General features: G+C 41.1%; 1 protein-coding gene across 4 annotated transcripts in view; it reads left to right on the forward strand.

The window, feature by feature from the left end:
* The window catches only part of Brms1l (BRMS1 like transcriptional repressor), a 59,099-nt gene that overhangs the window by 9,858 nt on the left and 22,479 nt on the right, over positions 1 to 26,762 (forward strand). For all 4 annotated transcript variants that reach the window (XM_045155383.1, XM_045155385.1, XM_045155384.1 and 1 more), the window contains exons 3-4: positions 7,813 to 7,940; positions 11,493 to 11,572. In XM_045155383.1, the coding sequence (XP_045011318.1) occupies positions 7,813 to 7,940; positions 11,493 to 11,572 (208 nt within the window). The remainder of the gene's footprint in view (positions 1 to 7,812; positions 7,941 to 11,492; positions 11,573 to 26,762) is intronic.

Below are 26,762 nucleotides of genomic sequence, written 5' to 3' on the forward strand. Positions count from 1 at the left end.
TTACCTGACTTAGTATAATACTTTCCAGGTCGATCCATTTTTCTGCAAATTTCATAACTTCATTTTTCTTTACCGCTGAGTAGAACTCCATTGTATAAATGTACCACATCTTCATTATCCACTCATCTGTTGAGGGACATCTAGGCTGGTTCCATTTCCCAGCTATTATAAATTGAGCAGCAATAAACATGGTTGAGCATGTACTTCTAAGGAAATGAGATGAGTCCTTTGGATATATGCCTAGGAGCTCTATAGCTGGGTCATATGGTAGATCAATCTCTAGCTGCTTTAGGAACCTCCACACTGTTTTCCACAATGGCTGGACCAGATTGCATTCCACCAGCAGTGCAGAAGGGTTCCTTTTTTTCCACATCCCCGCCAACATTTATGATCATTTGTTTTCATGATGGTGGCCAACCTGACAGGAGTGAGATGGAATCTCAATGTAGTTTTAATCTGCATTTCCCTGATGACTAGTGACGTAGAACATTTTTTGAGATGCTTATATGCCATTTGTATTTCTTCCTTTGAGAACTCTCTATTTAGCTCCATAGCCCATTTTTTGATTGGCTTGTTTGATTCCTTCTTGGTTAACTTTTTGAGTTCTTTGTATATCCTAGATATTAATCCTCTATCAGATATATAGCTGGCAAAGATTTTTTCCCATTCTGTAGGTTGCCTCTTTGCTTTTTTCACTGTGTCCTTTGCGGTGCAAAATCTTTGTAATTTCATGAGGTCCCAGTGGTTAATCTGTGGTTTTATTGCCTGAGCAATTGGGGTTGTATTCAGAAAGTCTTTGCCAAGACCAATATGTTGAAGGGTTTCCCCTACTTTTTCCTCTAGCAGTTTCAGTTTCCGGTCTGATGTTAAGGTCTTTAATCCATTTGGACTTAATTCTTGTGCATGGCGAGAGAGAAGAATCTATTTTCATCCTTCTGCAGATATTTATCCAGTTTTCAAAACACCATTTGCTGAAGAGGCTGTCTCTTCTCCAATGAGTATTTTTGGCATTTTTATCGAATATCAGGTGGCTATAGCTACTTGGGCTTACATCTGGGTCCTCTATTCTGTTCCATTGATCTACATGTCTGTTTTTGTGCCAGTACCATGCTGTTTTTGTTACTATGGCTCTGTAGTATAGGGTAAAATCAGGTATGGTGATACCACCAGCCTCTTTTTTGTTGCTCAGTATTATTTTAGATATTGGAGGTTTTTTGTGATTCCAAATGAATTTTTGGATTGTTTTTTCTATTTCCATGAAGAAAGCCTTTGGGATTTTGATAGGGATTGCATTAAATGTGTAGATTGCTTTAGGTAAGATTGCCATTTTCACGATATTGATTCTTCCAATCCAGGAACAAGGGATGTTTCTCCACTTTCTAGTGTCTTCTGCAATTTCTCGCTTGAGTGTTTTAAAGTTCTCAGTGTATAGATTCTTTACTTCCTTGGTTAGGTTTATTCCAAGGTATTTTATTTTTTTTGATGCAATTGTGAATGGGAGTGATTCTCTGATTTAATCCTCTGTGTGTTTGTTGTTAGCATATATGAAGGCTACTGATTTCTGTGTATTTATTTTGTATCCTGCTACATTGCTGTAGGTTTTGATCAGCTCTAACAGCTTGCTAGTAGACTCTTTAGGGTCCTTTATGTATAGAATCATGTCATCTGCAAATAATGATAACTTGATTTCTTCCTTTCCAATTTGTATCCCTTTTATGTGTGTCTCTTGCCTTATTGCTATGGCCAAGACTTCCAAAACTATATTAAATAGAAGTGGGGACAGTGGACATCCTTGTCTTGTTCCTGATTTTAGTGGAAAAGCTTCCAGTTTTTCCCCATTTAGTAATATGTTGGCTGTAGGCTTGTCATAAATAGCCTTTATTATATTGAGATATGTTCCTTCTATTCCCAGTCTCTGTAGGACTTTTATCATGAAGGGATGTTGGATTTTGTCAAATGCTTTCTCTGCATCTAATGAGATGATCATGTGATTTTTGTCCTTCAACCCATTTATGTAATGTATTACATTTATAGATTTGCGTATGTTGAACCATCCCTGCATCTCTGGGATAAAGCCTACTTGGTCAGGGTGAATGATCTTTTTGATATACTCTTGTATTCTGTTTGCCAATATTTTGTTGAGAATTTTTGCATCTATGTTCATGAGGGAGATTGGTCTGTAATTTTCTTTTTTTGTTCTATCTTTGCCTGGTTTTGGTATCAGGGTGATGCTGGCCTCATAGAAGGAGTTTGGTAGAATTCCTTCTTTTTTATTTCCTGGAAAAGCTTAAGAAGCAATGGTGTTAGCTCTTCCTTAAAAGTCTGGTAAAATTCAGCAGTGAATCCATCCGGGCCTGGGCTTTTTTAGTTGGGAGATTATTGATAACTGTTCGGATCTCCATGTTTGTTATAGGTCTATTTAAGTGATTAATCTCATTTTGATTTAATTTAGGTAGGTCATATAGATCAAGGAAATCATCCATTTCTTTCAGATTTTCATACTTTGTGGAGTATATGTTTTTATAGTATGTCAATATGATTTTTTGAATTTCTCTGGAATCTGTTGTGATGTTACCTTGTTCATCTCTGATTTTATTAATTTGTGTCTCTCCTCTCTTTCTTTTGGTCAGATTTGCTAAGGGTTTATCAATCTTGTTTATCCTTTCAAAGAACCAACTCTTTGTTTCATTAATTCTTTGGATTGTTCTTTTTGTTTCTATTTCATTAATTTCTGCCCTAATCTTTATTATTTCTTCCGTCTACTAATTTTTGGTTTGCCTTGTTCTTCTTTTTCCAAGGCTTTAAGGCGAAGCATTAGGTCGTTTACTTGCGACCTTTCTAATTTCTTAATATAGGCACTTAAGGCTATAAATTTACCTCTTAGAACTGCCTTCATTGTGTCCCAGAGATTTTGGTATGTTGTGTTCTCATTATCATTTGACTCTATAAATTTTTTGATTTCCTTTTTGATTTCTTCATTGACCCACTCATCATTTAGTAGTGTATTGTTTAGTTTCCATGATTTTGTGTATGCCCTATAGCCTTTCTTGCTACTGATTTGTAGTTTAATTCCATTGTGGTCAGATAGAATGCAAGGAATTATTTCAATTTTCCTGAATTTGTTAAGATTTGCTTTGTGTCCTAATATATGGTCTATTTTAGAGAATGTTCCATGTGCTGCTGAAAAGAATGTATATTCTGCAGCCTTTGGATGAAATGTCCTGTATATATCTGTTAGGTCCATTCCTTCTATGACCTCATTTAGTCCAGATGCCTCTCTGTTTATTCTTTCCCTGGATGACCTGTCAATTGATGAGAGTGGGGTGTTAAAGTCACTCACCACCACTGTGTTTGGTGTTATCTGTGACCTTAGTTCTAATAGTGTTTGTGTGACGAATTTGGGAGCCCCCATGTTAGGTGCATATATGTTTAGGATTGTAATGTCTTCCTGTTGGAGTGTGCCCTTAATCAATATAAAGTGACCTTCCTTATCTTTCTTGACTAACGTCGGACTAAAGTCTACCTTGTCTGATATTAGGATAGCGACCCCTGCTTGTTTTCTAGGCCCATTTGCTTGAAACACCGTCTTCCAACCTTTTACCCTAAGATAATGTCTATCCTTTGTAGAAAGGTGAGTTTCTTGGAGACAACAAATTGTAGGATCCTGCTTTTTAACCCAGTCTGCAAATCTATGTCTTTTCGTTGGGGCATTGAGACCGTTGATATTAAGCGATATTATTGAAAGGTGTGTATTTATGTTTGCCATTTTTGTGTGTGTGTGTGTGTTACTGGTTCTACCTGTGCTCTCTTCTGTTAACTGGTATTTGAGTATAGCTTGTTTTTTCTAGGTTCCTTATATGTGTGCTTTTCCTTTTCTTCAGCATGGAGGATTCTATCAAGTATTTTCTGTAGAGCTGGTTTTGTCTTCAAATACTCCTTTAACCTGCTTTTGTCATGGAATGTCTTTATTTCTCCATCTATTTGAATGGGTAACTTTGCAGGATAAAGTAACCTTGGTTGACAGTTGTTATCTTTCAGAACTTGGAATATATCACTCCAAGCCCTTCTGGCTTTAAAAGTTTGTGTTGAATAATCTGCTGTAATCCTGATGGGCTTGCTTTTGTAGGTAACTTGATTTTTCTCTGTAACTGCTTTCAATATTTTTTCTTTGGTTTGTGTGTTTGGAAGTTTGATTATAATATGGCGAGAGAGGTTCTTTCTGGGTTTTGTCTGGCTGGGGTTCTAAAGGCTTCCTGTATCTGTATTGGCACCTCTTTCCCAATTTGGGGGAAATTTTCCTCTATGATTTTGTTGAAGATGCCTACTATGCCTCTGGAGTGGAGTTCTTCTCCTTCTACTATGCCCTGAATTCTTATATTGGATCTTTTCATAGTGTCCCGAATATCTTGAAATTCCCACTCATACTTTTCTATAAGTTTGTCTTTCTCTTTGTTGGACTGCATTAGGTCTGCCACCTGGTCTTCTAGCTTAGATATTCTGTCCTCTCCCTCATCCATCCTACTGGTGAGATTTTCTACAGAGTTTTTTATTTCATTAACTGTGTTCTTCATTGCTAGTAATTCTGACTGTTTTTTTTTTAATTATTTCTATTTCCCTATTTATGTCTTGTATTGCCTTCTTCATTTCATTAAGTTGGTGTCCTGCCTCTTCTTTGATTCCTTTGATTTCCTCTTTGATTTCCTCTTTGATTTCTTCTTTGATTGTTTTCATGTGTTCTTTGACCTCTTTGAACATATTTATAATTATTCTTTTGAACTCTTTCTCAGGCATTTCCTCTAACTCTTTCTCACTGGAGGACATTTCTGATGCATTAATACTTTTAGGTGGATTTATATCGTCTTGCTTTTTAGTGTTTCTTGTGTTATAATGTATATATTTTTGCATCTTGGATTAAGTTAATGCTTGGATTTTCTAGCTAGCTGTGTATTCGTAGCTGTATCAATTGATTTGATGTAATATATTTTCAGGGTAGGACCTTAAGGTATTAGGTGTGGCTCTTAAGACTCTCAGAGTATCTACAAAGATGTTCTTAGGGGTTGAGTTTCCCTGCTATAGGAGTATTCAAGCAGGCTGAGTGGAATAAAATACAGGTAGATTCTAAAACTTAACTAAACACTGTACACATTCAATCAGAAACAGCCCCGAGAATGTATGCAAGAGTAGTTATTATAATGACCAGATCCTCTATCAACAAAGAGGTTTAGATTTCTGGTCTGTTGAGGGATCCAAGTCAGCTTGTGACCAAGTGAGACCCTTCCCTGGTGCAATCCCAGTTACCTTGGGTGATTTTGGTCTCAGTCAAGTTGCTGCCTGGGTCGTCGGGCTGCTGTTCTGATTTCTGGAGCTGGGCACTTGCTTTTCCTACGGGGCAAACCGAGCCGCTGCTGCTGCTTCTGCTGCTGCCGTAGCTGCCACCACCGGAGCCACCACCGCTGCTGAAGCTGCCGCTGCCGTGTCCACCGCCGCTGCTCCCCCCGAAGCCGCTGCTGCGGGATCTGCCGCCGCTGCCGCTCCTGGGTCCGCTGCTGCTGGGGCCGCTGGTACCGGTGCTGGAGCCGCTGAAGTTGCTGCCGAACTGTGCTCCTGCTTGGGTCCCGCTGTCAGCCCAAGTTGGCGTGGCCGGGTCCCGGGCCGCTGCTGTGTTCGCTGGAGCTGGGTTCAGGCGTTGGGGGAGGGGAGGGAGCCGCGGCTGCTCTGGTTGTCTCGCTGCTCCACGCGTTCTTCTATTTCGCGGTCTTCTCCTCCGCTGCTCGCTGCTGCTCTCTCCTCATGTTTCCCGAGTTGCGGAGAGTGCTGTGTGAGGGGAAAATCCCGCACCTGGCTTTTCCTGCGCTCGAGCCGAGAGTCTGGCGGCTTTCTGCTGTGCCGCGGCTGCGGGGGTTGGCCGAGCTGCCGGAGCCGCTTTTCCCGCCTGTGCGGGCTCTGGATGCTCTATAACTCTTCTACTTCTCCGCTGCCGCCTCAATTTCCTATACACCTCACTTTTTAGTAAAAGTGTGTATTTTGCTGAGTTTTTTTGGTCTTTTTCCCCCCTAGGCTGCTTTGGCGTGGTACCTACGCCGCCATCTTAACCGGAAGTCCTCTTAGTGTAAATTTTTTTAATAGGGACATTTTTCATTTTGAGCATTTCACACACTCTTCCCTTCACTTTGTTCATTTTTGTCTTTTTTTTTTTTTTTTGAGGTATGGTTTCGCTGTAGCCCAGGCAGACCTGGAACTCACTCTGTAGTCCCAGACTGTCCTCTGTCCTCAGACCCACGGTGATCCTCCTACCTTTGCCTTCCAATACTAGGATCAAAGGCATGGGTCACTATCCCTGGCTGTCTTTGTTCCTTTTAACAATGCATTACAGTATATCCCTGTGCTGTCCTCAAACTTGTCACCCATCTGCCTCAGTGTCCCTCTCTGCAGCTCCCATTTTTTACTTCTTTATCCCTTGAGTAGCTCATTTTGTAACACTTCATTTCTGCTTGAGATGTACTGGCTATACCAAGTCATGTGTTCTGTAGCTGCTGGGCTTAACCTTCATCACTTTAAAAAACAAACTGAGGGTTGGAGAGATGGCTTAGTGGTTAAGCACTTGACTGTGAAGCCTGAGGACCCCTGTTCGAGGCTCAATTCCCCAGAACCTATGTTAGCCAGATACACAAGGGGGTGCACACGTCTGGAGTTTGTTTGCAATGGCTGGAGGTCCTGGTGCTCCCATTCTCTCTATATGTCTGCCTCTTTCTCTCTGTCTGTCACTCAAAATAATAATAAAAAAAAATTTAAAAAACCAAACAAAACAACAACAAAAAGGTTCTCATGTATCCTAGCTACCCTCAGACTCACTGTGTAGCCATGGATGACCTTAAGCTTCTGATCCCCCTGCCTCCACCTCTGCATGCTAGGAAGACCTACTCATTTTTTGTGGTACTGGGTATTGAACTCCTACTAGACAAGCACCCTACATCCCCAGTGCTCATTTTGTTCTTTTTAAACACAGTGTAGGAGCTAAGCCTTGGGCCTTACCCCTGTAATTCCAGCACTCAGGAAGTTCAGGTAGGAGCTTTGTGAGTGGGATGATTGCCTAGATTATATAGTGAGGTTTAGACCAGCCTGGCTGTGTGTGTGTGTGTGTGTTTGTGTGTGAGACACTGTTTCCAAACCAACCAAACCAAAACCAAAAAACAGGGCTGGGGAGATAGCTTGGTGGTGAAAGCACTTGCCATGTAAGCATGAGGACCTGAATTTGGATTCTCTGAACCCACATAAAGTTAAATGCTGTAGTGAATGTCTGCATTCCTAGCAGTCTTAGGGTGAGATGAGAGGCAGTCAAGTGCACTCTGCTACAGGCAAACACAAAGGGTGTTGCACACATGTGCATATACCATACTCTTACCACCTCCTCCAAATTATACATACACATATGTAATAAAAAAAATTGAGTGCTAAAATGAGTTTTACTATGTTGCTTAAACTGGTCTTGAACTCCTAGTCCTAGATTATCTTCCTGCCTCATCTTCCTCATAGCTGGGATGACAGGTACGAGCCAGTAGGCTTAGTTTTCAGTTGTATATTTTTGTATTGTAAATTAACCATTGAAGAGTAATACTGATTAAAAAAAGACCACTATCTGTATGATGATGTACATAAAATGAAACAATATAACTGAGTTTTCTACTTGTAATAATAGCAACAACACATGGGTAACAATATAATGATAGGGTATTTGAATATGAATGGTATTAGGAAAATTGTTAGCCTTTGTTGGGAAATTTAAAGTAACATCTCAATTTTTGCTTTGTTAAGACTTTATAAAGAACGATTAAGTCAGGTGGATGCAAAACTACAAGAAGTCACAGCTGGAAAAGCACCAGAGTATTTGGAACCACTGGCAACTTTACAAGAAAATATGCAAATTCGTACAAAGGTAGCAGGTAGGAAAGTGAAAAATTATTTTCCATATAGTGGATTCTATATCCTCTAGCTTTATTTGTCAAGTGTTTGTTGGTGGAATTTAAATATTTTTCCACTGTTGTGGGATTACAAATATATATTTATATTAAATTATAAATGTGTTTACAGACAGTCATGATTCACACCTATAGTCCCAGCTCTTGGGAAGCTGAGCCAGGAAGATGGGTAAATTTGAGGCCAATCTGGGCTACATAAGTGAGTTCCAGGCCACCTTGGACTATGGTGTGAAATCTTGTCTTAAAACCACAAAAGCCAGCTAAACAAATGTGTTTGCATTCACTCACTGTCAGTTAGCCTACTTATTTTTTTTCAAAATGTTTTATTATTATTATTATTATTATTTTAAATATTTTATTTAGAGAGAAAGTGGGCACACCAGGGCCTCTAGCTACTGCTAACAAACTCCAGATGCATGTGCCCCATTGTGCATCTGGCTTATGTGGGTACTAGAGAATTGAACCTGTGTCCTTAGGCTTCACAGGAAAGTGCCTTAACCACTAAGCCATCTCTTCAGTTCCAGCCTACTTACTTATTCAGCCATTGTTTCTCTGTTGCTGTGGGGGATTTAAAACTAATAATAAAGTTCCTCTCTAGTTTCTCACAATGTTATTGACATTATACTAACACATGTGGCATTAGAAACCCTGATACTTTCATTAAGACATACTGTTACCAGAACAATTTAATACCTAGTTAGATAAAAGTTTAAGTACCCATGATATTTTTAATCTATGTAAGAGGTAAGATTTAAAAAAAATACTTTTATTTTAAAGCAGAGATACAAAAGGAAGACACACACACACACACACACACAGAGAGAGAGAGAGAGAGAGAGAGACAGAGAGAGAGAGAAAGAGAGAGAGAGAGAGAGAGACAGAGAGAGAGAAAGGAGAGAGAGAGAGAGAGAGAGAGAGAGAGAGGGAGGGAGGGAGGGAGGGAGAGAGAGAAAGAGAAAGAAAGAGAAAATGGGTGTGCCAGGGCCTCCAACTGCTATAAATGAACTTCAGAAGCATCTGGCTTTACATGGGTACTGGAAAATTGAACTTGGATATTTAGACTTTGTAGGTAAGCACCTTTACTGCTGAGCTCTCTCTCCAGCCCCAAGATTTTCTTTTTTCTTTTCTTTATTTTTACTTTATTTGAGAGAAACAGAGGCAGATAGAGAATGGGCACCCCAGGGCCTTCAACCAATGCAGACAAACTCCAAATGCATGTGCCACCTTGTGCATCTGGCTTACATGGGTTCTGGGGAATTGAACCTGGGTTTTTTGGCTTTGCAGGCAAGTGCCTTAACCACTAAACCATCTCTCCAGCCTCAGGATTTTTATTTAGTGTTTTAGAGATGAGGGTCTTACTATGTTGCTCTGAATTCCTGGGCTCAAGCTATTCTTCTGCTTTAGCCTCCTGAATAGTATGGATTAAAAAGAATCTATGAAAACATTTTAAACATATTTGATCAAGATGATACAGAGCTGGAATTAGCCTTCAATTGGATAATTTAATGACTCTTTTAACTTGATAGAACTGGTTACTTATTTGTGGCTATGAATGAGTAAAGATGTACTATATTTGTAGGATTAACTTTTAGTCTTCCATTTGTAACTGAACCAACCCCAGTATCATGTCCTAGTAGTCATAATCAAGAGATCTACCCATTTAAATATCACAGTATTTTTATAGTTGAACTGACAAGTGAATTTTATTTTTATTTTTTATATTTTGGTTTTTCGAGGTAGGGTCTCACTCTGGTCCTGGCTGACCTGGAATTAACTCTGTAGTCTCAGGGTGGCCTTGAATTCACGGCTATCCTCCTACCTCTGCCTCCCGACTGCTGGGATTAAAGGTGTGCGCCACCACACCCGGCACAAGTGAATTTTAACTAATGAAGCTACAATGTTTTTGGAATCCTCATTGATCCTCAGTGTACATTTAAGTAATACTTAAGGCAGTGTTGATAAGTTCTTTTGATTCTTTTTTTTTTTTAAATTGTTTCATTTTTATTTAGTTGACAGAGAGGGAGGGGGAGAGAAAATGGGCATGCCAGGGCTTGTAGCCACTGCAAACAAACTCCAGATGCATGCACCTCCTTTTGCATGTGGCTAATGTGGGTTCTGGGGAATAGAACCTGGGTCTGATAAGTTCTTTTGTACGAGACATACCTTAAACCAAATTTTTATTTTATTAAAAAATTTTACTTTAGAGAGAGAGAAAGAGAGAATCGTTACTCCAAGGCTTCAGACACTGCAATCGAACTCTAAATGCGTGTGCCACCTAGTAGGCATGTGTTACCTTGTGCACCCTTGTGCTTGCCTCCATCTGATTTATGTGGGATCTGGAGAGTCAAACATAGGTCCGTAGGCTTCACAGTCAGGAGCCTTAACTGCTAAGCCATCTTTCCAGACCCCCCCCCTTTTTTTTTTTTAAGGTAGGGTTTCACTCTAGCCCAGGCTGACCTGGAATTCACTATGTAGTCTCAGGCTGGCCTTGAACTTACAGCGATCCTCCTATGTCTGCCTCATGAGTGCTGGGATTAAAGGCGTGTGCCACCATGCCCAGCTTCCAGCCCCAAGTTTTATTATTGACTATTTTTCAGTATGTAGATTATATTATCATTAGCTTGCTATCTTTAGATATTGATCTAACTTACTGTTATGAGTAAAAAGAGTCCTTAATTTTGTTAGAATCAGTGATAAGAAAATACTGCTTGAAAAAAAGAGTCCTTAATTTTATTAGAATCGGTGATAAGAAAATACTGTTTGAATTATTTTCCTATTCTGTATACTTCTTGTTTGATTTTTCAGAGTAGTAGGTGGGAATATGTTGAAAATGTTATAGTTCTATATACCTGCTACCTGCCTTTACACAGACAAATGATTATGCTTCTAGTGGTATAGAATTTAATATAAATGCACGTAGAATCTTTGCCATTTCTGTGATTCCTATTTGCATGTTGTCATATTACCTGTCAGGTAAACACTCTTGGGCATCTGTCTTCTCAGCAAAGCCCTGTAGGGAGTACTTTGAGCCATATAGTTTGTGTCATCAGTTTACACATTTAACCTCTTGGGAAGCTTTAGACTCTGAAATTACAGTTTCAATATAGTGGTTTTGTGGGGAGAAATATCCAGTTGTTGGTTTGAGTATACATTGATGAAACCATGGTTTATTGTCTCTGCTTCTACCAGGAGAAAGCCAAGGGTTGTTTTTCATAAGAATAGAATTGTACTCTTCATTTTGGTCATTCTTTGTGAAACATTTTAGGAGTATTCACAGAAGGATGGAAGAAGAATGAAAATTAGCCATGTATTTTCTTTCTAGCTTGTGAACTCTGATTTCTAATCTTTGATGCATATTTGAGTTGGGCCTTTATAATTTTAGTTTTTAAAGTTTAAGGTAGAATCACATCATCTTCTTATTAGTTCATCTGAAAATATGGTGAAGAGAGAATTCCCATAAGGAAGTGATAATGAAACTCTTTCTTGCTAACTCAGAATAATTGTGTTTGGTTGCAGGAATCTATAGAGAGCTCTGCTTAGAATCTGTAAAGAACAAATATGAATGTGAAATTCAAGCTTCTCGCCAGCATTGTGAGGTACTGTCATTTTGCTTAACTTTTAAGCTAATTGCATCTCTTCAAGTCTTTTCTTGAGTGTAGTAGCTTAAAAAGTAAATAAAATAAGTATACAAAATTAAAAATATACTTTAGTTCATCACTGAGTTTTAAAAAATACTCTTGTACTGGAAGCTATGTTGGAAATGGGACCCAAAGGAGCATAGAAAAGAAGTGATAATTTTAGAAGTTTTGCAACTGACACTTTATTTAATTTTTAAAAATATTTATTAGAGAGAGAGAGAGAGATAGACAGACAGACAGAGAGACATAGAGGTAGACACAGATTGAGTATGGACACACTAGGGCCTCCTGCCACTGCAGAGGCACTCCAGATGCATATGCCTCTTTGTTCAAAATCTGGCTTGGCTTGGGTGCTGTGGATTGAACCCTGACCATTAGCTTTGCAAGCGAGCATCTTTAACACTGAACCATCTCTTCAGCCCCTATTCTTCTTTCTTTCCTTCTCTTTCTCTTTCTTTTCTCTCCCTCCCACCTTTCCCCTTCTCTTTCTTTTCTCCTTCCCTGTCCCTCTGTCATTTTAAAATATTTTAATTTATTTATTTACATAGGAGGAAGGGTGGAAGTGGGGAAAAAAAAGAGAGAGAGAGAGATGAATACAAGCATTAGAGTATGGACAGAGCAGGACCTTCTGCTACTGCAGATGAATTCATTCCAGAAGCGTACACCATTTAGTGCATCTGGCTTTACTTGGATATTGGGGAATTGAAATTTGGCCAGCAGGCTTTGCAAGCAACACTTTTAATCACTGAGTCATCTCCTTAACCTTCTTCTTACTTTCCCCCTTTTTTTGAGCCAAGCCCAACAGACTGCCTCCGCCCTTTTTGTGTGCAAAAGAGAGAGGAGGGGGAGGGAGGGAGGGAGGGAGGGAGGGAGGGAGGGAGGGAGGGGGAGGGGGGGAAATGAATGAATTAGCGTGCCGGAGAATCCAGCCACTGTAATTGAACTCCAGACTTTTGTGCTCGCTTGTGCACATGTGTGATCTTGTGTGATTCTGCCACTGTGCATCTGGCTTACATGGGATTTGGAGAGTCAAACATGGGTCCTTATGCTTCCCAGGTAAATACCTTTACCGCTAAGCCTTCTCTCCAGCCCTTCCCTCCATTTTTCCCCTTCTTCTCTTCTTTCCCTCTGCACTTCTTCCTTTCCCCATTTTCTTTTCTCTTTTCTCCTCTCTTTCTCCCTCCCTGTCCCTTTCCTCTTCCCTTTCTTTCCCCTCCACCTTCTCTTCCCTTTCCGTCCCTCCCCCTCCTTGCTGGGGTTTGGTTCCATAGCCTTTGGCCAGCACTGTACTACTGTGCTACATCACAGCCTGCAACTGTTACTCTAGAAGAATCTTTGTAATTTTTATGTCATCTAACATCAAAAAAGTTATAGTATAATTAGTGTAATACAGAAGTTTAGATTAAAATGTATACCTCAGGGCTGGAGAGATGGCTTAGTGGTTAAGTGCTTGCCTGTGAAGCCTAAGGACCCCGGTTTGAGGCTCAGTTCCCCAGGACTCATGTTAGTTAGATTTACAAGGAGACGCGCATGTCTGGAGTTCATTGCAGTGGCTGGAGGCCCTGGCGTGCCCATTCTCTCTCTTTCTCTATTTGTCTCTTTCTCTTTCTGTCACTCTCAAATAAATAAATAAAAATAAACAAAAAATTTTTTTAAATGTTATCTCAGCCAGGAGTGGTGGCACATGCCTTTAATTCCAGCACTTGGCAGGCAGAGGTAGGAGGATCGCCATGAGTTCGGGGTCACCCTGAGACTACATAGTGAATTCCAGGTCAGCCTGGGCAAGGGTGAGATTCTACCTTGACAAATCAAAATGGAAAAAAAATAATATATATACACACACACATACACCTTGTGGTACAGTTAGACTTTTGGACTATAGAATTAATTTCTGGCTGTTTAGACCTATTTCCACATTTTAGAGCAGCATTCTCTATATGAAAATAACAGATGCATTTTTATGCTCTTTTTTATTTTGAATAGTGTTTTAAAACATACAACCTAGATAAGATCATAGAAGTCTAGGAAGGTGTGAGAAAAAGACAAGATCTGTGGTGATTTAGTGTCATTTTAATATAGCATATGCTAAGAGTAGATAGGTATTAAAATGATGTAGCCTGTTTCTTTTTTTTTTTCCCCCTCTTGAGGGATTTGTTATGTAGTCCAGGCTGGCCTTGATTTCTCCATCCTCTTGCCTCTGCCTCCTGAGTGGTATCACCAAGCCTAGGTCAGTTTATTTTATTTTATTTTTTCCTTTTAATGAGAGAGAGAGACAGAATAAATTGTCATGCTGGGGCCTTCAAGCCACTGCAGTAGAACTCCAGATGCATGCACTATCTAGTGCATATGTGTGACCTTATGTGCTGTGTCACCTTGTGCATCTGGCTTACCTGGGATCTGGAGAGTCAAGTGTGTGTCTTTAGGCTTCTTGGGCAGGTGCCTTACCTGCTAAGCAAATGAACTTCAGACACGTACGCCCCCTTGTGCATCTGGCTAACGTGGGTCCTGGGGAATTGAACCTGGGTCCTTTGGCTTTGCAGGTAAATGCCTTAACCACGAAGCCATCCCTCCAGCCCTATTTCTTTTTTTAAATATATATTTTATTTTTGTTTATTTCAGAGAGAGAGGTGGAGGGGGCAGGGGAATGGGTACACCAGGGCCTCTAGCCACTGCAAACAAATTCAAGACACATGCGCCACCTTGTGCATCTGGCTACCTGGGTATTGGGGAATCAGACCTGTGCTTTTTGGCTTTGCAGGCAAGTGCCTTAACCAGTAGGCCATTTCTCCAGTCTTTTTTCTTTTTGAGTCAAGATCCAATTCTGATCCTAGTTGACCTGGAACTCTTTAGTCTAGGCAGGCCTTGAACTCAGTGTGATTCTCCTGCCTCAGCTTCCTGAGTGCTGGGGTTAAATGCATGTACCACCATGCCCAGGAAAAGTCTCATTCAAGCCCAGACTGACCAGGAATTTACTCTGTAATTCTAGGCTGGCCCCAAAATCACAGTGATCTTCATTTCTCAGCCACCTGAATGCTGGAATTAAAGCCATGTGCTATCATACCCAGCTAAAAAGTTTATTTTTTACTTTTTTGAGACAAACACACACACACACACACACACACACACACAGAGAGAGAGAGAGAGAGAGAGAGAGAGAGAGAGAGAGAAAGAGAGAGAAAGAGAGAGATAGAGAGAGAGAGAGGGAGGGAGGGAGGGATGGGTGTAGGGAGGGAGGGAGAAAGGAGGAGAGAATGGACACACCAGGGCCTCCAGCCACTGCAAATGAACTCCAGATGCATGCGCCACCTTGTGCATCTGGCTTACATAGGTACTGGGGAATCGAGCCTCGAACTGGGGTCTTTAGGCTTCATGGGCAAGCACTCAACTGCTAAACCATCCCTTCAGCCCTCAGGTTTTATATTTTAATGCAGTTGAATTTATCCTCCTTCTCTTACATGGTATGTGAATTTCATATCTTCCCAAATGTGAGGTAAAAGATGTATTTTTCCTTTAAAAATTGATAGTTTGCTTGTAATACTTAGATTACTAAGCCAGCTTTAGTTAATCTTTATGTATGTTATGAAATATAACACTGATTTTTGTGCATGTGGATAGGTAATCTCAAATTTATTACTCATTCTATTTCCAATCAGCAATTCTGCTTCTTTCATATATCAAATGTTCATATGTGTGCTGGCTTGTTTTTATGTCCCATCCTGCCCGCCCCCCAGGTAGGTTCTCACTGTAGCTCATGCTGACCTGGAATTCACTATGTATTCTCAGGGTGACCTCGAGCTCATGGCAATCCTCCTACCTCTGCCTCCTGAGTGCTGGAATTAAAGGTGTTTGCCACCATGCCCAGCTTTTATTTATTTATTTATTTATTTTCTGTTTGTTTTTTGGTCTTCTGTCTTTCTTTACCAACATCACAATCTCTTTTTCTTTCTTTGTACAGTTTTCAGTGTAATAAGGTATTAACAACTCAATAACTACACTGTTGCTTTTTTTCTTCTTGAAATTATTACTGTAAATTTTTAAGTGACACCTTTTTTTTGTTTATTTGTTTTTTTGAGGTAGGGTTTCACTCTAGCTCAGGCTGACTTGGAATTCACTATGTAGTCTCAGGATGGCCTTGAACTCACGGCAATCCTCCTACCTTTGCCTTCTGAGTGCTGGGGATTAAAGGTGTGCATCACCATGCCTGGTTTGACAACTTTTTCCCCCCCAACCCCAGGGAGGGTCTTGCTGTAGCCCAGGCTGACCTGGAGTTCACTATGTAGTCTCAGGGTGGCCTTGAGCTCATGGTGATCCTCCTACCTCTGCCTCTTGAATGCTGGGATTAAAGGCATACATTATTATGCCCAGTTTAAGTGGCAACTTTAAAAAAATTATTTTCTATATATTTTTAAATACTTTTTTGATTTTTTATTTATTTATTTGAGAGCGACAGGCAGAGAGAGAGAGAGAGAGAGAGAAAGAGAGAGAAAGAGAGAGAAAGAGAGAGAAAGAGAGAGACAGAGAGGGAGAGAGAGGGAGAGAATGGGCATTCCACGGCTTCCAGCCACTGCAAACGAACTCCAGACGCATGTGCCCCCTTGTGCATCTGGCTAACGTGGGTCCTGGGGAATTGAGCCTCAAACCGGGGTCCTTAGGCTTCACAGGCAAGCACTTAACTGCTGAGCCATCTCTCCAGCCCACTTTCTATATTTTTAATAGAATAGCAGTCTTGTGTATTGATATTATATCAACAGTCTTATAACTTCTCTTGTTCTGGTAATTTGATTGCAGATTTTCGTAGATTTATAGGTAAGATTACTACTTGTGTTTATTGTAAATGTGTTCCTTCTGTTCTGGTTTTCTTTCCGTTAGACTACCTTAAGGCACTGGAAGGGCCTCTGGTGGCGAACGACCTGGCATGTGGCAATGGACATCATTATTGTGTGTCTATTGTAGGCATGTTCTCTTAGCTTGCTAAGAGTTATGATTTTCTTTTTGAGGTAGGGTCTCGCTCTAGCCCAAACTGGCCTGGAATTAACTATGTACTCTCAGCCTGGCCTTGAATTTAGGGCAATTCTCCTACTTCTGCCTCCCAAGTGCTGGGATTAAAGGTGTGCACCACCAAACCTGGCAAATTAAGATCATTTAAAAAATATTTATTTAGAGCTGGACAGCACTAGGGAGGCAGAGGTAAGAGGATCACTGTGAGTTCAAGGCCACTCTGAGACTACATAGTGAGTTCCAGGCCAGCCTGAGCTTGAGTGAGACTCTACTTCAAAAAACAAACAAAAAAACCCTAAAATTATTTATTTGCAAGCAGAGAGATAAAGAGGAAGAGGGAAAGAAAGAGATAGGCAGTGAGTATGAGTGTGCCAGGGCCTCTAGCCACTGAAAATGAACTCCAGATGCATACGCTGCTTTGTGTATCTAGCTTATGTAGGTTCTGTGGAATTGAACCCAGGTTGTTAGGCTCAGGAGGTTAAGTGCCTTAACCCCTGAGCCATATTTTCGTCCCTAATTAGGATTTTATTGACAGCTATTATTAATTTAAGGAAATTTCTTTCTATCATTTCCTACAGTTTTTTTTTTTTTTTTCGGTTTTTCGAGGTAGGGTCTCACTCTGGCTCAGGCTGACCTGGAATTCACTATGTAGTCTCAGGGTGGCCTCGAACTCTCGGAGATCCTCCTACCTCTGCCTCCCGAGTGCTGGGATTAAAGGCGTGCACCACCACGCCCGGCCCCTACAGTTTTTTTTAACCATGAATAGTTATTAGATGTTAATAAACATTTTGTCTGTATTTATTAAGGTCTATTAAGAGCATTTTATTTTTTGTTTTTGATGTATTAATAATGTAGTGGGGTTTTTATTGTTATTTTTAGACAAGATCTCACCATGTAGGTGTGTGTTACCCTGCTCAATGTGTTATGTTATTATTTCTCATGTAAGCCAGCCTTTGTGTTCCTGGAATGAATCTTCTGCATTTCCAGAATCATAGTTATTTTTATGATTAACTTATAATTAGCCTTTTGTAAATAATCTGCTTTGTTATATTATTACTCTCAAGAAGGCAGAGTTCAATGTTAACATTCTACGTATTTTATATTTATATTATGTTTTCATTTTAACCCTTACATGGTATAGGAACTATTTTAAATATGTGAATGAAGTAAGTGAAGTTCATAGAGGTTGAGTGATTTGCTCAGGGCCAAACAGCCAGGGTTGAAATCTTTTGATCTTTATAAATCATTTATGAAGCTTGCAATTCCACACCCTCACTTAGTAGGGTCTCACTCTAGCCTAGGCTGACCTGGAATTCACTCTAGCCCCAGCTTGGCCTTGAACTTATTCAGGACTTTCAATCTGCTCATTCCTTAGTTTTTCTTTTTATTTATTTAGTTTTTAGAGAGAGGAATAGAGAGAGAGTGTGTGTTGGAGGGAGAGAATTGGTGTACCAGGGCCTCAGCCAGTGCAGTTGAACTCAAGATGCTTGCGCTTGCTTCACCTTTGTGCATCTGGCTTATGTGGGATCTAGAGAGTCGAACGTGGGTCATTAGGCTTCACAGCCAAGTGCCTTAACTGCTAAACCATCTTTGCAGCCCAATAGTTTTTTTTAAAAAAATATTTATTTATTTATTTGAGAGATAAACAGGAAGAGGACATAGAGAGGATGGGTATGGGTATACCCTAGTCTCCTGCCACTGCAAATGAACTCCAGGCTGGCTTTATTTGGGTACTGGGGAATAGGAATAGAACCTGATCTGTCAGACTTTGCAAGCCTTTATTTAACTGCTGAGCCATCTCCCCAGCCCACATTCCTTAGTTTTTATGTTTGATTGAGAAATAACTATGAGGGAAGACAAAGGGGAAGAAGAAAGACATTGTCCCAACTCTCAGAAGAATACTTAGTTTAAGGCAGATCACAAGTTGTTGACACACGCTTATCGCTTTCGGAAATCTTTGGAGAAGCTTTTGAGTTCCTTGTGTCCTAGGAGCTCACGCCCAAGGTGCACAGTTTTCCATGTCCTTAGCCTGTGCAAAGATTAACCTGTTGTGGACGAGCTTGATCTCTACAGCATCTTATGGTGGTTGTTTCATTTTTTTGTAGGGTACTCAAGTCCTAATGCTGTTGTCTTCTGTGTCATCACATGCATCAGAGAATGCCTGAGCACTATTTTCTAAGGTGCTTCCTCCTGGAAGCACTCTTGGCTCCTTTCTCTTTGCCCTCATCTGTCCCATGTCCTCCTTTTCCACGTCCTTCACATGCTTTCTCAATCCACTGCATTTCTTCCTTCAAGGGGGAATCTTTTCATCACTGGCCTGGAAATTCCCTCTACTCTCTCCTGCTAAACCTCATTCTCTTTTTCATTTTGGTAGTTTATCTTTTAGTAGCATCCTGAGAAAAGGTACACTGAAGTCATTGTGTACAGAAGTCTTGCATTGCCTGTCTATTTTCCCTTCAAACTGTAAGCTAAAGTAAAGTGTCCCTTCCTGAAGTTGCTTTCATCAGGTATTTTGTCCCACCAGTGAGACAAGTAACCAGTGCAGGGAAGGAAATAAAACTGAAAATAAATTTAAGTACTTGTTGCAGTTAGGTTTGCATTGCTGGTAGAAATCACCCATCCAAAAACAGCTTGTGGGGAAAAAAGAGGTTTATTTTGGCTTACAGGCTCGAGGGGGAAGCTCCATGATGGCAGGGGAAAACAATGGCCTGAGCAGAGGGTGGACATCACCCCCTGGCCCACATAAGGTGGACGACAGGAACAGGAAAGTATGCCAAACAGTGGCATGGGGAAATTGACTTTAATACCCATAAGCCTGCCCCCACCAATACACTGTCTCCAGGAGGCTTTAATTTCTAATTGCTGTCAGGTGAGGAATCTAGCATCCGGAACACCTAAGTTTATGGGGGACACCTGACTGAAACCACCACAGTACTCTTACCTGTATTTTGTTTTATTTTATTAGACACAGTCTCATGTATATAGGCTGGACTTTAACTTGCTGTGTTGCCAAGGATGATTAAACTATTTGTCTCATTTTTCTGAGTGTTCGTAGAATAGGTGGATACCACTATACATGTACATATACATATACATATACATATACATATACATATACATATACATATACATATACATATACATAGTGCTGGGATCTAACCCAGGCCTTCATGTATGTAAGCACTCTACATACTGAACTACATCTTCTACTCTTCCTGTGTCTGTATTTTACAATTTTTTTTTTTTTTTTTGGTTTTTTGAGGGTAGGGTCTGTGGTCCAGGCTGACCTGGAATTCACTATGTAGTCTCAGGTTGGCCTCAAACTTATGGCAATTCTCTTACCTCTGCCTCCCAAGTTTTGGGATTAAAGGCGTGCGTCACCATGCCTGGCTACAATTTTTTTTTTTTACTGTTTATTTTTGTTTACTTATTAGAGACAGGCAGACAGATAAGACAGACAGAGAGAGGGAAATAGAATGGGCACACCAGGTCCTCTAGCCACTGCAAACAAACTCCAGATGTATGTGCCACCTTGTGCATCTGGCTTACATGGGACCTGGAGAATTGAACCTGGATCCTCAGACTTCACAGGCAAGCACCTTAACCACTAAGCCATCTCCCCAGCCTCCTATCTGTATTTTAAAGTATACATTTTTGTTTGTTTTTTGAGGTAGAGTCTCAATCTAGGCCCAGGCTGACCTGGAATTCATCTCTGCTTCTCAAGTGCTGCGATTAAAGGCATGTGCTGCCATACCTGGCTTAAAGTATACTTTTATTTACTTATTTTTTGTATTCTCAAAAGCAAAAGTCTTATCACTTCCATCTCTTCATGTAGAGTCATCGTTGGTTGGGGAATCTGGGTGTGTTTGTAGCTGCCACACAGCCTGACTCTTAAGGGAATGTTGTAGTCAGCTTCATGCTGCTGGGTTGAGCCTACAAACCAGACACAGTTTATGGGACAAATGGGACCTACTTCAGGCTTAACGATCCCAGGGGAAGTTCCATAATGGCAAAAAAGGCAGACCTCCTTTTACAGATCCATGTAGATAGAGAGAGAAAACCACCACCAGCACCACCAAAAGCAAGAGCCAAAACTGGCAGCCAAACCGCAAGCAACCCGGACAGAACTCACTCTGCATACATTAGGCTGGAATTCAGATCTGCCCCAAACATACCTTTGGGCTGGACTCTAGCATCCATCCCTAGTGACACCTCTTCCAGCCAGGCACCTGGAAATACCAGTTATAAGCTTTAACAAAGCTCCTGAATCCAAAATTCAAACTACTACAGGGAACCTATTTCCCCTTTTCGCTGATGTATAACATTTCCTAATGCCTGTAGCACAATGTAGAGTGGACTGTTCATAAGACTTAAGTCCAAGGTGTTAGGGGAAATTGAGTCACACAGAGATGGCACCAGAGATAGAGTGGAGAGTCAGAAAACTTATTTATGTTGACAAGGACTTAGGGGAATAACTTCCAAAGCTTGAGTACTGAGCTATAATAGCTCTGGGGTTTTATAGACAGTAATGACAGTGAGTCTGACATCACCTTAAATTTTTTAGAGTATTGGTAGATTACAGGTTTCTAAGGTTACATGATTTTGGGACACAAACAAAATTCCATAGCAGTCAGTCAGTGATAAGAATATACAGATGTTTAATTCCAGCACTCAGGAGGTAGAGGTAGGCAGATCGCTGTGAGTGCAAGGCCAGCCTGAGACTACATAGTGAATTCCAGGCCAGCCTGGGCTAGAGCAAGACCCTACCTTGAAAAAGCAAAAAAAAAAAAAAAAAAAAAAAAAAGAATGTATAGATGTAGAATAGAAAGTTATGGTTGTTCAAGGGTGTTTGCACCTATGGCTGTACTGACCAGATAACATACAAGCAGGGTGAAGCTGCATAGATAGGAAGGAGACTTGGGGATATGCTATCTCCCTTGTAAAGGCTTGTACAATAGACACTATTTTTTTAAAATGTTTTATTTTCATTTATTTATTTGACAGAGAAAGGAGAGAGAGGAGAATGGGCATGCGGCCAGGGCCTCTGGCCACTGCAAACAAACTCCAGATGCATGCGCCCCCTTGTGCATCTGGCTAATGTGGGTCCTGGGGAATTGAACCTGGGTCCTTTGGCTTTGCAGGCAAGTGCCTTAACTGCTAAGCCATCCCTCCAGCCCAACACTGTGTTTTATAATATCATCTGGGTCTGGTTTCTTTGTTAAATTTCTAATTTTTAATTTTTACTGATTTATTTGAGATAGGAGAAAGAGACAGATAGAGAATAGATACGTTACGCTTCCAACCACTGCAAACAAACTCCAGACACATGTGCCCCTTGTGCATCTGGCTTGTGAGGGTCCTGGGGAGTTGAACCTGGGTCCTTTGGCTTTGTAGGCAAATACCTTAACTGCTAAGCCATCTCTCTAGCCCTGTTAAATTTCTTCTACCACAAGGGAACAAGCAAAGGGAAATTTAATACAGAAAGTAGTATGTAATAATTGTTTACCTGGATTTCATTTTTCTAATTTATTTTTTTGAAGTAGGGTCTTGCTCTAGCTCAAGCTGACCTGGAATTTACTATGTAGTCTCAGGGTGGCCTTGAACTCAAAGCAGTGCTCCTACCTTTGCCTCCTGAGTGCTGGGATTAAAGAACTGCATCACCACATGTGGCTTTGCCTGATTTGTTAAAAGTTTTTTTTTTTTTTTTTGTGTGTGTGTGTGTATTAACCCCAACATTATTATCTGTCCCCGCTCCTTCATCTTGCTAGCATAATTTTTCATATGCATCTCATTTCAGTTTTCTTCAGTTTCGCTTTCTCCCATCTATGTAGTAACCATGCCTCATCCCGCTTAATTTCTAAGATCAGACTAGATCTAGCAAGTTCAGGGTGGTATGTCCATAGATGAGTTTTGCTGTGTCACTTAACTCCTGGCTGGCCTCAAATTGACAAAAGCCATCTTTTTCTTAGGATAATTAAAAAAAAAATATTTAGAGAGAACAAGAGTGAGCGAAAGGGGGGAGGGAGGGAGGGAGAGAGGGAGGGAGAGGGAGGGAGAGAGAATTGGCTTGACAGGGCTTCAGCCACTGAAATAGTAGTCCAGCTATTTGTGCTACCTAGTGGGCAGGAGTGACCTTGTGCTTGCCTCACCTTTGTGTGTCTGGCTTACGTGGGATCTAGAGAGTAGAACATGGGTCCTTAGGCTTCGCAGGCAGGTGCCTTAACCACTAAGCTTTCTCTCCAGCCCTCCTAGGATAATTTTTAAGCATATGTAGACTAGATTTCAAACCCATAGCAGAAAAATTTATGATTGACACATGATTGTCACCTTTGAGTTTCACAAGCAATCCAGTCTAAGTATAGCATAGTTGCTTTTACAAGACAATCACATCTAGTTATGTCCCAGTATTTACTTAAGATCAGCATGTACTGGGTGGATAGTGAATCTGAAATGGCCTTTTATTTTTTCTTTTGCTTATACTGGGGATTTGAACTCAGGGTCTGGGAAACAGTAGGCAAGTGGCCTACTACTGAACTTCATCTCCAGCTTCTCTTTTTTCTTTTTATTTGTTTTCTTTTTATTTGTTTACTTATTGTGAGAGAGAAAAGAGGCAGAAAGAGAGAGAATGGTCATGCCAGGGTCTCTAGATGCTGCAAAGGAACTTCAGACACATGCTCCACCTTGTGCATCTGGCTTACATGGGTCCTGGGGAATTGAACCTTGGTCCTTTGGTCTTGCAGGCAAGTGCCTTAAGTGTTCAGCCATCTCTCCAGCCCTTTTTATATTCAAACTAGGGTCTTAGTAAGTTGCCCAGACTAGCCTTAAATTCACTTTGTAGTCCATGGTAGCCATGAACTTGGCCTCAGCCTCCTATGTAGCTGGGATTACAAGCCTGTTTGACCACCTAGCCTTGCACTTTCTTAAAATTTATATTATTTATTTATTTATTTAAAATAAAAATGTTGTACTCTTAGTCCCTCCTCTCTCCCTCAGGTCAATTCTGCTGAGGGTCTTCTTTGGTGCGGTTATTGGTATTCATTTTGGGGACCAAGAAGCCTGAGTTTCTTGGGGGGTGGAATGCAGTACCTCAGGTTATTTTCACCTACCCTGAGGCTCTTAAATCTCTCTGCCCCCTCTTCAGCAATGTGCCCTAAGCCTTGGCAGGTAAGAAAGGAATCTTACTTGGTGTTGCTTTTTCTGTGACCTCTGGATGAGGTTTGAGTGATCACAGTGTCTGTTGCCATCTCCATAGAACTGGTTTTCAAGTAGCTGTGAGAGTAGTATTCGTTTCGCTGCTTCTCTGTAATGACTTTTGGGCCAGGCAGATGAGGTGGAGGTGACCCATCTCATGGCAGACAGTTGGTTCTCTCTTTGTAAAAAAAATTAAAATTATTTGTATACAGAGAAACAGAGAAGAGAGATAGAAAGGATGGGTGCCCCAGGGTCTGAAGCCACTGCAAACAAATTCCAGCTGCATGGACCACTTTGTGCATCTGGCTTTATGTGGGTACTCTGGAATCAAACCCAGATCACTAGGCTTTATAGGCAAGTGCCTTAACTGCTGAGCCATCTCTCCAGCCTGGCTCTCTTTACTTGATGTTGCAGTATATCCTTGTTTTCCTCAGTGTTCTCCTTCATCTGTCCCACATGCACCACCCATACGTTTTCTGAGAAAGGTCCCTGTGGTGTGAAGCTTTTTCCCTGGGGAACTCTGAATACAGGTCTCTTAACTCAGATAGGGTTCAGAGGACAGACCAGCAACAATTGCGCCAAAACCAGTTTTGGTGAACCAGTGAGTTTATTGGGGTTACTTACAGAGCAGGGTCAGGGGTTGTGAGGGTGGCTCAAAGGCAGCTTTGTCACAGAATGGTGATGATGACTCAGTGCTTCGCTGGAGCGCACTGCATGACTTGCAGCCACAGCTTAGCAAGGAATCTGGGAGATCCTCCAACACACTGCATGACTTGCAGACAGTGACCGACCTGGAATTCACTATGTAGTCTCAGGGTAGCCTGGAACTCATGGTGATCCTCCTACCTCTGCCTCTTGAGTGCTGGGATTAAAGGCGTGCACCACCATGCCTGGCTTGTTTAATCTTTATATAATTTTATGGAAGAGTCTTGAAACCTTTTCCCTGACTTGTCCTCTGTTGTAGTCAGGTTCGCATTGTTGGTAGAAATCACCCAACCAAGGGCAGTTTGTGGGAAAAAAGAGGTTTATTTTGGCTTATGGATTCCAGGGGGAAGCTTCATGATGGCAGGGGAAAATGATGGCATGAGCAGAGGGTGGATATCACCCCCTGGCCAACATGAGGTGGACCACAGCAACAGGAGGGTGTGCCAAACACTGGCAAAGGGACACTGGCTATAACACCCATAAGCCTGCCTCCAACAGTAACTCTGCCTCCAGGATTGTTAATTCCCAAATCTCCAACAGCTGTGAACCTAACATTCGGGATACCTAAGTTTATGAGGGACAGCTGAATCAAACCATGACAACCTCCATCTCCTTCTTCCCCCAAGGAGGAATGGTTTCAATTCAGAGAAAATTGCTGCACAACACTGGTGAAGGCTGCTCCTCAGCAGTTGTTTACTGCTCCTATAGCCTTGGGGATTTGTAGTGTGACCTTTTAAGATTTTGCTCTCCCAGGCTGGGTCTCCTAAGCCTCCCTCTTCTCTTCAGGAGGGAATATATAATAAAATATATAATTAAAAAACAATTTGGGGGGCTGGAGAGATGGCTTAGCAGTTAAGCGCTTGCCTGTGAAGCCTAAGGACCCCAGTTCAAGGCTCGATTCCCCAGAACCCATGTTAGCCAGATGCACAAGGGGCCACACATGTCTGGAGTTCGTTTGCAGTGGTTGGAAGCCCTGGCGTACCCATTCTCTCCCTCTCTCTCTCTCTCTCTCTCTCTCTCTCTCTCTCTCTCTCTCTCTGCTTCTTTCTCTCTCTCTCTGTTACTCTCAAAAAAAATAAATAAAAATGAACAGAAAACACAATTAGGCTTTACAGAACTGAGTTCTGATCTGGTAAACTTTTAAAAAAAAGTATTTATTTATTTATTTGAGAGAAGGAAAGAGGTGGAGAGAGAATAGGCGCACTAGGGCTTCCAGCCACTGCAAACGAACTCCAGATGTATGTGCCACCTTGTGCATCTGGCTTATGTGGGTATTGGGGAATCGAACCGAGGTCTTTCGGCTTTGCAGGCAAGTGCCTTAACTGCTAAGCCATCTCTCCCGCTCCCTTGGTTTGGTTTTTTGAGGTAGAATCTCGCTATAACCCAGACTGACCTGGAATTTATTCACTATGTAGTCTCAGGCTGGCTATGAACTCACAGCTATGTTCCTATCTCATCCTCCAGATGCCCTACCTCCATTTTTTTTAAGTAAGCAGTTTTGTTTTATTGATTCTTTTTTTTTCTTTTTGTTTTACTGGGGATTAAACTCAGCCTTGTGATGTGCTAGGTAAGCACTCTACCCGTAAGCTGTGTTTAACCCTGTCTTGTCTCTGTAGCAAATAAACCTCTACAGTTTTATGCTGACATTTGTATATAGTTAATATATGATTTTATGATAAAGTTTTTGGAATATGTCAATTTTCTGTAAGTTAGTCACTTAATTAAACGATTTTCATCAAAATTCCAGGTAATTTGGATTATTTTAAATGGCTATAAATTTGTACCTATGGGACTAGGGAAATGGCTCAGTAGATAAAGCTATTGCTGCTCAATCCTGAGTACCTGAGTTCAGACCCCCACACCCTGCTGTGGTGGGCTTCTGTCATCCCAGTGCACCACTAGCGTGGAGAAGGGGTGTGGAGACAGGAGAATATCCCCAAAACTCCAGAGTGGAGCAGTGAACAATAAGAGACCCTGTCTTACTGAGGTGAAAGGTGAAGACCCACCCAAAAGTTACCCTCTGACCTCTATACACATTGTGGAGCTTCTTCCTACCACCAAAAAAAAAAGGCCATGGTGGCACATGCCATTAATCCCAGCACTCGGGAGGCAGAGGTAGGAGGATCACTGAATTTGAGGCCACCCTGATACTACATAGTGAGCTCCAGGTCAGCCTGGACTAGAGTGAAACCCTACTTTGAAAAAAAGAAAAAAAAAGTAAAACAAAATCTTGTACCTATTTCTCTTGCAGTAT

Source organism: Jaculus jaculus, chromosome 7 (assembly GCF_020740685.1).
Source record: "Jaculus jaculus isolate mJacJac1 chromosome 7, mJacJac1.mat.Y.cur, whole genome shotgun sequence".
NCBI lineage: Eukaryota > Metazoa > Chordata > Mammalia > Rodentia > Dipodidae > Jaculus > Jaculus jaculus.